The 10,870-nt window shown below is 35.9% G+C and overlaps 3 protein-coding genes across 5 annotated transcripts in view; 1 reads left to right on the forward strand and 2 right to left on the reverse strand.

The window, feature by feature from the left end:
• LOC148174851 (diacylglycerol kinase eta) overlaps positions 1-4,492 on the reverse strand; it is a 57,856-nt gene extending 53,364 nt beyond the window's left edge. For all 3 annotated transcript variants that reach the window (XM_088037623.1, XM_088037622.1, XM_088037621.1), the window contains exon 1: positions 4,256-4,492. In XM_088037623.1, the coding sequence (XP_087893749.1) occupies positions 4,256-4,399 (144 nt within the window). In that variant the 5' untranslated portion in view covers positions 4,400-4,492. The remainder of the gene's footprint in view (positions 1-4,255) is intronic.
• A 1,645-nt stretch (positions 4,493-6,137) lies between these two features.
• On the forward strand, positions 6,138-8,108 carry ebi (transducin beta like ebi). Its single transcript, XM_088037187.1, has 6 exons — positions 6,138-6,341; positions 6,414-6,701; positions 6,749-7,029; positions 7,087-7,239; positions 7,292-7,483; positions 7,531-8,108. Exons 1-6 carry the CDS (start codon positions 6,284-6,286, stop codon positions 8,029-8,031), a joined length of 1,473 nt encoding a protein of 490 aa, XP_087893313.1. The 5' UTR covers positions 6,138-6,283; the 3' UTR covers positions 8,032-8,108.
• Positions 8,109-8,239: 131 nt separating this feature from the next.
• LOC148174854 (tRNA-uridine aminocarboxypropyltransferase 1) lies at positions 8,240-9,358 on the reverse strand. The gene is made up of 2 exons (XM_088036605.1): positions 9,063-9,358; positions 8,240-9,014 (listed from the first exon to the last, which is right to left on the reverse strand). The coding sequence occupies exons 1-2, from the start codon at positions 9,264-9,266 to the stop codon at positions 8,277-8,279; spliced, it is 942 nt and encodes a 313-aa protein (XP_087892731.1). The 5' UTR covers positions 9,267-9,358; the 3' UTR covers positions 8,240-8,276.
• Positions 9,359-10,870: the final 1,512 nt, after the last annotated feature.

Below are 10,870 nucleotides of genomic sequence, written 5' to 3' on the forward strand. Positions count from 1 at the left end.
AATTACAATTTACGTGCGTCTTCAACTTGCGAGTATCCTCGCTACCATTGTCTCAACTGCAGCGTTCATGCACCACATCTTGAGTTCAAAGGAAAACAAACACGTTATCTTAAATTAAGTCGATAAATAGAGTGAGCTAAGCGTGCAAGAGGTTTGAACTTCTGTTAGTCACGTACAAAGACTTGTTATGAATCTCAGCCAAGCGAAAATTAAAGTTGGGCACACGAGGTGTTAAAGAGAATTTTAATTTCATGTTCCGACACGTGCTCTCGAGATTGAATTTTGCCAGATGTGAAAAAAGACGTCATTTAGAAAGAGTTATTAGAGACAGAAACGAGCGCTGGGAGTGACAAGAAATAAAAATAATAAATGTACACCAAGTCGTGAAGAAACGTAATGTCAACAGACACAATGTAATTACTTAATTCTTCTCATTTTTATGCTGGAGGAGTTTCTTGAGTAAGCTCCTCACTATTAATCTCGAAAGCCGTGCGACAACTTTCGCCCAAATTAGAGGAAAATAATAATTCATTGCTAGTTGAAAATGGTGGATGCGCCGGGTTGTTTTTATCACCAACCAAGGAGTTTTCGTCTATATTTCACTAAAAACTTTTGCTTTGTTCATTTACTGAAAGACGTTCCATTAATTCAGCACGTAATAAAACGACATCGCGTGCGCCAAAGAAAAACACGTCTAAAGCATTTTTTCTCGTAAATAGAAGAAAAGTGTCTGCCGCTTTCGAAGTGTATGCATTCCCGAGACATTATATTGATTATGTTCCATCACAAGCCATAGCAAGTATTCTTTCAAATTTGAATCGGAAAAATTCTCTCTAATTCAAGTCAAATAATTGAAAAATTGCGAAACAACAGAGCAGGAAGTTCTTTTCCAAAGAATTAAACAACAAAATAAAGTGTTTGAAAGGAGCAAAAAGAGCAAATCTCCAGCAAAGTAACAAAGGAAAGTAAGAAAAATACAGAAAGTAAATAGTTTCTCTGTAGAAAAGACAATAGAATAAAAAGAATGCAAAAATGAGATGAATGATTAAAAAACGAGCCGCGAATGGAGTTTAGCAAGCATTAAAAAGAGAAGGAATAAAGATCATAAGAATAATCAAAAGCAATAAAATCCTGGAAAACGTGGATGAGTAGTTGCAAGAAAGAATGCAATTATTGCAGTAAGCATTTCATTTAATATCACTTAAAAATTTAATTTAAAAAGAAATTCGTCCGGCGCATCCACCATTTTTAAAATGACAGAGACAAATTATAACTCAATTAGAACAAATTGACTCAAATTCTTTTCAAAGCTACAACTATTAAATTTATTGATCTCGCTGCTGCAACTTCGGAACTCAATTAATCAGAAATAATGCTTTATAATCGAATTCGCTCATTTTAGAAAGTAATAAATATAGACCAATCATCTTTTCCAGAAATAACCGTTCTTTGTTAAAGGTCGACGTCATATACACGGTTTTAAAGGTAGCTCGAATAAACTGCCCGTTGCAAGTGTTCATAGATTGGTAAATTTAATTTTTATCTAATGTAAAAAGGGAACAAAGAGAATTGTTAAATTTACGGGAAATTGTTCCAACTAGCTTTGAACGAACGGACTAAATAATCCAATGTGGTTATAATTGTATTTTTTTTCATTAGATGAGTACACAAAAGGGTGACGTTACAAGTAATCTAAACAATTTTAGCTATAATGAAAAAGTTTAGCTCATTCAAACAAAGCCTTTCATTGACGTCTACGTTGTGTTAATTAAACGGAGGCAGCTTGGGAGTTTCAGGTGGGAAGTTTTTATTTTTAATTACATAAAAAAAATTTCATTAGAATTATAATTTAGATTACACCAATTTGGAATAATCTGATGGTACCACCAATAATTCCGTATACTTACTTAATATTCACTTTTATAGATTTTTCCTTTATGTAAAAATCTCAAATAGCAGATCAAAGGATAATTGAAACTTTCTGATTGAGCATTATTTCGTTCTAAAAAAGCTGGTACAATGTAATTTTTTTTACTGTCCAATTACTGCTTTCCATTAGCGAATTCAAGACTGTTTCAATTTTTCCTACTCATCTTTTTACATCTGATACATCCGAATATGTATACGAAAAACTGAAACAGTTCTTTGATCTTGCAACTGAAATGGCATTACCCGAACTTTTAGAATTGTTGCGTTTTCCAGCTGAATAATTTCTATGGGTAATCAGCGAAGATAAATCGCTTTGTATCTCATTTTCGTCTGAAATAACAAAAACGTCACTGTCAAAACCTAAATGATATAAAACGCGGAACGCATTTTTCCCTGCCAACAAAAAATTCGACTCGGGACTAATTTGCGTTAAAACGATGGAAAAGGAAGCGACGTTTTATTATCCCTATTCAAAATGCTTTTACACCATTTGATGAGCTCTCGCGCACATTTTCAAATCTCGTTTGTGTCGAAAGAAAAAATAGAAAATAATGCGCAGCGATTTGCAAATCGGTTGGTCAGCAATTTCCAGGTGGGGATTTTCGGGCACACGTCAATATTTATTTTATCCGGTCGGGATAACGATTTGGAAGGTGCAGTTGACAGGAGCTTTCGGGTTTTTAAGGGGCGTCAAGATGCCAGAAAGGCCCCAGACTAAGGGAAGAAGATTTTATGCTTCTTTTTAGAACAAGTGGAAGCTACACCAATATAGAAGTGATTCCTGAAATTACCGAGCCCTTCAATTTCTAATTTGTTTATAAATAAATCTAATTGATGATTGCCATTGCTACCTACACCGTCTCGTAGCACCTAATTACGAGAAAATCTTCTAGTTTAACCCACAGCTGCGAGTCATAATTTATGAACTTGCTAATCCTTTGAAGTGTTTATTGCATAATTTAGAGTAACAGAAAGCAACGCCTTCATTATTTCCGAGAAAATTTTAATTACTTATCAAAGCTTAGGTTATGTGCATATTTAAGATATCTTCCTAACATACTGAAAAGTAGCCGCGACCTTAAATTTCAGGCTTTGAACATTTGCTGTTGTCTCGAAAGTCTTCACAAAATAATTGGAATTTTTCCGACATTCTGGTGCAAATTCAAAACAGATTAATTGGTCCATTTTTAGCTTGTTCCAAATTCGCAATTAGTCGGTCAATTTAGACAGTTTGATTAAATCGGCAATAAAAAATCGTCATTACTGCGTCCTTGAATAATTTTTATTGTGCTGTTAATAACTCATCGTGGGACGCTTCCAAAGCGACGACATTTATCTTCCGAGAAAAATGACGGAAAATGTAGCTGATATTTGCAATTTTACTTGTGAAATGGACTGAATTTCAGCAGAGATTTTAGGCGCGTTTGTGCTTGCTTAAACAGAAATAATGTTGGTGTAGTAAATGTTGCTCATACATTTGATTTATTAACATGAAATAATTGATTATCAAAAGATTAAAAAAGAGAAATTTAGGCACCTTTCCCATGGTTGATTACCACGCGCCGCTTCAGTTAAAAGTTAAAGGAGTCACCTGTGAAAATGTTATTTACTCATACAACAGTCGTAAAAAGGTGGCTATATTTATTCATCTTTTTATTGGCATTATAAAGATGCGTGATGGCGGCTTTTAAATTAAGTGCGGTTGGCAACACTGTGTCCTTGAAATAAGAAATTTAGGTCAGGAGGTCAACGCCCTCGCTCCTTTGCCGCATCGTCTGTTTCTGCTACGCTCGTTCGCATCAGGTAATCAGAAAGATGTCACAGTCTCAAAAGAGCTATTTAATGCTTCAAAGTTGCTGTTTGTTATTGATCTTCCAACTGTCGACATTATCGCATTTATGTTTTCCTATTATAGGTAAAATGCCATTAACAGGTGTCTAAATGTGTCACCGTCTGAATAGCCACCTGTTACGCTTCTACCAACGGAAACGCCTTCAATGTACCACGGAAAGACAAAGCTCAAAGAACAAAAAAGGCAAAAACCATTCCACAAAAAGACAATGAAACAATCGGCAAGCATCAAACTCGCGACAAAATCCACCAGTAAAACCACAAAAGACACACATTGTCGAGGGGCGAAAAATGAGGTGTCGAGGCGCGAAATGGGGGCGTGTGAAGCTCGAAACCGAAAGCTCCCAGCACCACGCCTACAGCCGACCGGCGAAAAATCAAAAACACCCATCATGCTGTCTTTGTCGACTGTAGACAATAAAGGAAAGCACAGCTTTTTGGTTTTTGGTCCGGGGAAAGTACAGGCAAAACCTACCGAACATTTAATATCGCGGTTAGTCGACAGACGCCGATGGAAGGATTTGGCCGGCTCTGTCTCTCCATCGCTTTCTGAGGAGTCTTCACCGCCTCCCGGAGACCGTCCACCCAAATTCTTCGCACTTTTACCACCCGACGCCATACTACAATGCCGACATTTTATTTCTTCTTTATTTATAAACACGACGCCCGAGGACTCGATGGCCCGCCGGTAGATGGCGTGCCACCGGAACGAATTCCTGCAGGTTACTCGGACACGGCCATTAGTCGGGCACGACGGGGGCTTTTACGCAGCCGCAGCAGGAATTTCACTCTGGCGATACGCTCTAATGGGGAATTTTAATTCAATATAAATTTATCATTACTCTTATTAAATGTTCAGCGTACAAAAGCGGGGTTAAATTTTATAGAAGACTCGTTTCTTAAGACAGTTTTTTAATAAATTAGGGTTTACTTTTTTTGCCAGAAAAGAAATTCGTATTTTTGTTATGAGAAATTCGGTCGTTTTTGTTTTCCAGCAGCGTATTTAGGGTAAAATAATAATCCCAGGAGATTATTCTGGATACTGTATAAACGATGTTTTAATGTTATCTCTGCAAAACAAAGAAAATCTCGAGCAAAACTGGTGAAAACTTTAATTTTAATTAAGTTTAAGATTGTTTTAAGAAAAGTCTACACTGTCTAAATGTTTATAGTTTATAAATGGTAATTTTAAAATATTATAATTTCGAGAGTAGCCTCTCTTTTTAACCAGACGTTTTAGTCCTAATGTTTATAAAACTTATTATTTCTGTTCATTTCGTAAAGCTTTTCGTTACTGCTTCATGTAGAACCAAATAAAATTAACGCAATTTTTTTGGAATTTATCTATTTATGTATTGTTTTTTTTAATTTAGTTTTGAGCTACATTTTAGAGCTAATTGGGAGCTCATCTATTGTTTTTTAATGTTTTTTTGGAATATTTTAAAATAACAAAATCTAGATAAATTAAAAAAATAAAAAATGCCGCTAAGATCCAACATTTATTTTTATAACAAGCCCGGAGCTTTTTTCTGTACTTGATAAAGCTTCTCCAACTGCGCCACTTGTTGCTGTAACTCCGTCATACCAAGCTGAGTTATCATAAGATTTTCCTTCAATAATGCCAACTTGTCGGTTTTCTCCTTTGTAAAGGGTTCTGGTGCTGTCTTGACAAGTTTTGGCTTCGGAGTTTTGGCTTTTCTCCCAGATCTTGCTTTTGAATCATCATTGCCTTTAGAATTTTCTTGATTTGCTGGTTTTATTAAATTCTGGGGAATTTTGGAGGCAAATTCAACAATACTTTCACTTAAAATGGCGCAGGCACAGAGAAAATTTTCATCAAGAGCTTCCGTTGTTCCAGATTTTGAAGTCTCAAGTGCATCTTCTAAGCTCTCGACTAATTTTATGGTGGCTGATGTGAAAACGTCCAAATTGTTTATAAGATCAGTCCAATGGTCTTCGTTTTTTGTTGCGGGATTATTAGGCTCTGACATTTTTACTGTAATTTTGACACTTTAAGCACTAAATAAAATGGTGTTTGGGCATCAAGGTTGAAAAGATTTTATTTTAAGATTTAGATTGGATCGAAAAACCTGTATAGTTTAGACATAAATACCTTTTTCTTTAACTAATGCCATCACAACTAAGCCAAGAGGTCAAGCAAGAATTCAGGTCATGGCTAAATTTCAAATGATTTTGAACAAACTGCTCAAAACTGTGGCGAGATCGAAAATAAATTCCAAGGCACGTTTTTTCTTAGCCATATTTTTTTTAAATTTGATCAAAATTTCTCCATATGCGCTTTTGTTGAACTATCTAAACCATTTTCCGCAAATCCTTATTGCGTGAACATTCCTCCAACGCCGCCAAACAAGTGACAGGTCAGTGACGTGCGACGTTGCCATATTGCCCGCATCAAAAAAACACAAAACTGGATGTTTTGGTGGCGTCGTGTTTCTAATTTTGTCGTGAAAAACAGGAATATTGCGTAAACAATATTACCAGAATGAGTTTTTCGAGCGACGAGGTCAATTTCCTTGTTTATAGGTACTTGCAGGAATCCGGTGAGTAGGCTTTGGTTAACATAACCACACTTTCCTAATTTCAATTTGTTGTTGTTTGGCGTTCTCGAACAGGTTTCCAACATTCTGCGTACACTTTCGGCATAGAATCGCACATTTCTCGTTCGAATATCAATGGAGCCCTCGTCCCCCCAGCGGCGCTTCTCAGCATTCTGCAGAAAGGTCTCCAATATACTGAAGCTGAAATTAGCATAGGAGAGGATGGATTGGAGCAGAGACTTGTGGAAAGTTTGAGTTTAATCGATGCTGTGATGCCGGATGTTGTTGCAAGTCGTCAAAATCAGCAGAATGCACAGAAGCAGCCAATTAAAGCGGAAATTACTGATACCAATGGAGAAGAAGGTTTGTCGCAATAATCAGAACTCAAGTCATAAAAATTTACTTTGCAGCTGTGGTGTCCACGCAGAATGAGAATATGGAAGTTGATACTTCTATAGAAATCCCTACATCTAAAGCTACAGTTCTGAGAGGACATGAATCTGAAGTGTTTATTTGTGCTTGGAATCCCACCACTGATTTGTTGGCTAGTGGCTCTGGAGACAGCACTGCACGAATTTGGGACATGTCTGATAATACCGCAAGTCCTAATCAGTTGGTACTCAGACATTGTATACAGAAAGGTGGGACTGAGGTTCCTAGTAATAAAGACGTTACTTCTTTAGACTGGAATGTAAGCTGACTAATTTCTGTTTTATACAACAAGTTGACTTGAATTTCTCTGTTTTAGTGCGACGGCAGCTTGCTTGCCACCGGGAGTTACGACGGCTACGCCCGCATTTGGACAACAGACGGCCGCCTAGCAAGCACTTTAGGACAACACAAAGGTCCCATCTTCGCCCTTAAATGGAATAAACGAGGGAATTATATCCTTTCTGCTGGCGTGAGTATTCACTCCCAATCTCTCAAACCATCAATAAGCATTTTTATAAAAGGTCGACAAAACTACAATCATCTGGGACGCTGCAAGTGGTCAATGCACACAACAATTCAGTTTCCATTCTGCTCCAGCTTTGGACGTCGACTGGCAAACCAACACTTCCTTTGCTAGTTGTTCAACTGATCAGTGCATCCACGTGTGCAAACTGTCGCTTGATAAGCCGATCAAATCCTTCCAAGGGCACACAGTAAGTTTAGTTTCATCTTAGAGCAGTTGTGATCATGTTTGTTACAGAATGAAGTCAACGCCATCAAATGGGACCCTCAAGGCAATTTCCTGGCGTCGTGTTCTGATGATATGACTCTAAAAATTTGGTCGATGAAACAGGATAATTGCGTCCACGATCTACAAGCGCACTCGAAAGAAATTTATACAATTAAATGGTCTCCTACCGGTCCAGGGACACAGAACCCAAACATGAATCTTATTTTAGCTTCAGCTAGTTTTGATTCTACTGTGAGACTGTGGGATGTAGAAAGAGGAACGTGCATTCATACTTTGACTAAACATACAGAACCGGTGTATTCCGTGGCTTTTAGTCCAGATGGTAAATTTTTAGCTAGCGGCAGTTTTGATAAATGTGTGCATATTTGGTCCACACAATCTGGACAACTAGTGCATAGTTACAAAGGCACGGGTGGGATTTTCGAGGTTTGCTGGAATTCGAGGGGAGACAAAGTGGGGGCGAGTGCTTCAGATGGGAGTGTTTTTGTTTTAGATCTACGTAAATTATAATTTGACTTTTACTTTTTAAGTATTTGTAGATAATTTTATATTTTAACTACTACGAAAATAAAAGAGGCATACATATGTTACGATTTGTCATTGTTGCCCAACTGTGACAAAAATAAACTTGATTGCAAAAAATTGTGCGTCATTTCCACGGTACATTGAATGAATTCAATTGGGGACTAATGCGTAACATAAAGAAAAAATATATCGCAAGTATTTTTATTATTACGTAAGTACAACGTCTGGAATCACATTAAGCGCCTCTTGTAGGCGTACAAATTATCATGGTCGTAATATGCATGGATTAGATCATACATGTGTTTGAAGAAAAACAACAAATTATCGTACTGTCCTCTATAAGAAGTGTTATCATCTTTATATAAACTCTCAAATTGGTTTAACATATTCTCGGTAAAACAATTATAAATCCCTTTGTAGTCGGGATTGAGCCCCCAAAAATGTAAGTGTAATTCTATCAAAAACTGATGTATTGCTTCAATCGTCGCCAAGTACCACCTAGGGCTCCCTTTCTGGTGCCTCCAAAACTGAGATATTCGATTCTGTATAACAACACAGGGAATTTTTTTTATTCTATCATCTTTATAAATTCCTTTGCTTTGATTCCACGTGCTATCAATGAAAATTGCTTTAGTAATAGGTAACTTATTTAGATGACTCATAGTAATTGAATTGTTACTTTTCGGTGCCATTTTCATTAAAGTCCCAGGATTGAATCCTTTTGGAAACTCCTCCACAGAGACATTCTTGTTGATTATACAATCATAACTCTCCTTCTTCACTAGCTCACTAATACTGATTGCATGTTGACTTGGAAATATCAGCACAACATTCTCATTACTATAGTCTGGAATATCTGGGTAAGTATAGATTGATATATCCTGTGGGGCTAAAACCGCGGCATGTCCCGCCGTACTTTTCCCGTCTATTTCGTGCTTGTGCTTGATTATATCTATTTTTATGGGCAACTAAAAAGTGAGGTCAATTTTTAAACAAAGCAGACGTAACACGAGTACCTTGACCACGGGAAGTATTCCTTGTAATTCAGAAATTGGTACATAACAAGTGTAACAGAAAAATTTCCTTGATTTTCCACACTGGGGGCACGGGTGTCTTCCATCTAGTTTATCCAAAATTGAAGTGTCGTCGATTTGGAAGCCTTGGAACGGGTCCTTGTCGATGTAAGCCTGACGGGCTTCGTCACTTTTGGGGTTTGCCATAAAATTGTGCTTTTTGTGTACATTTATTTGAGGTTATGACAGATGTCAAAATTGTCAGTTTGACGTTTGATGCGAGGTGGCGCCGCCTGGCGTCGATCAGTTTGAGATTTTCAAAAACAAAAAAGTTTCAAATTGGAGAATTGTTAGTTTGGGTCGATCAAACTTAATTCCTTAAATATTTTTGATTATGTTGTGAGTGTTGACGTAAATAATAGTTTGATTTAGAAAAAAAATGTACAAAAATTTAAAGAGCGGGTATAAGAATTTTGTTGTTTTTTCTTTTAATATGAAATTTTTTGATCCCATTTAAGCCAAATTTGTGACAATGATTATACAGGGTGATGAAAAAAAGGCGCTCATGCTACCTATCATGTTGCAGTTAAATCTTTCCTGAGCCCAAAATTGAAAACCAAAACGAAACTTGTGCATTTTTTACTAAGATAGAAGCTTTTTTTTGTAAACGTTTAAACTCTGTTTATAATAAACTTTTTATAATAATTTCATAGTTTGACATTACATTTTTTACAGTTAATGATATTCTGTATCAAAAAAAATAGAAGAAATAGTGCTTTAAACCAAGATTCTTCAACTTTTCAAAATACCATTTCTTGGCTTTGTAGAAATTGTTTTAATGTTGCAACATTGTGAAGCTCTCAGTATTGGTTGCTGAGCTGCAGAGACGAATGTAAAATTTTATTATAAAAGGGTTAAGCAGCATTGCCAATTTTTTCCACCCCAAAAAAAGATTGTGAAAAGAAATGAGTTAAATTTATTTTGCTTTAATTTCCGAGATGGTTTAACGGAAAATGACATGATACTTTTACTCATGGGCGTTTTTTCTTCATCACCCTGTATATTGATAGTTGAATGCGTCCGTTTGTTTGTTCGGTTGTAAATCACAAATGTTTTTACTCGAATTGCTCTAAACTGATGAAAGAACAATAACCGATTTTTGATTTTTAAGCTTTTTTCAGATTTTTCCAAGTTTTTCCAAATTCTCTCTCTCAATCAGATTGAGGCTTAGAAATCTTGGAACATTTAAATATGTATGTTCTTAAATTACTAATTTCGAAGGTTTTCAGAAAGATCTTAAAGACTTAAAAGTTATTTTTTGTCTTTTTTGCTATGTATTACATTTCCAAAATTTTAATTACTTTTCAAGGTAATTTTGTTAAAAAAATTTTATTGTTTTTTTTTTGATAAAATGTACAAATATTATTTATCTTTTAAAAAGGCGAAAATCAATAAATTTTACGTGACCTAAAAAGCATCTACCGGTTTTAAAGCATTCTGATTTCCTGAATCTGAAGTTACAAATTTATTCTTGTTTTTATACGACATTTTCCAAAATTTCCATGAAATGCGTTATTCTAGAAACAAAATTTGCTAAAATTGCTTATTGTTTTCTCAACGAAATGCAAATATTTCTTATCTCTTAAAAAGGCCTAAATCAATAAATTTTATTACTTATTACTATTATTAATATAGTTTGTCATTTCTCCACCAGCGGCGTTATTTGCTCAGCATTGTCTATGGCGCCTCTTCTCATGATCAAACACAATCCAAGGGAAAGTTTAAAGAGATTTGATCTTTGGCCCGAGTTC

The sequence above is a fragment of the Gnatocerus cornutus genome, chromosome 5 (genome assembly GCF_029298725.1).
Source record: "Gnatocerus cornutus isolate USDA-ARS CGAHR chromosome 5, icGnaCorn1.1, whole genome shotgun sequence".
Lineage (NCBI taxonomy): Eukaryota > Metazoa > Arthropoda > Insecta > Coleoptera > Tenebrionidae > Gnatocerus > Gnatocerus cornutus.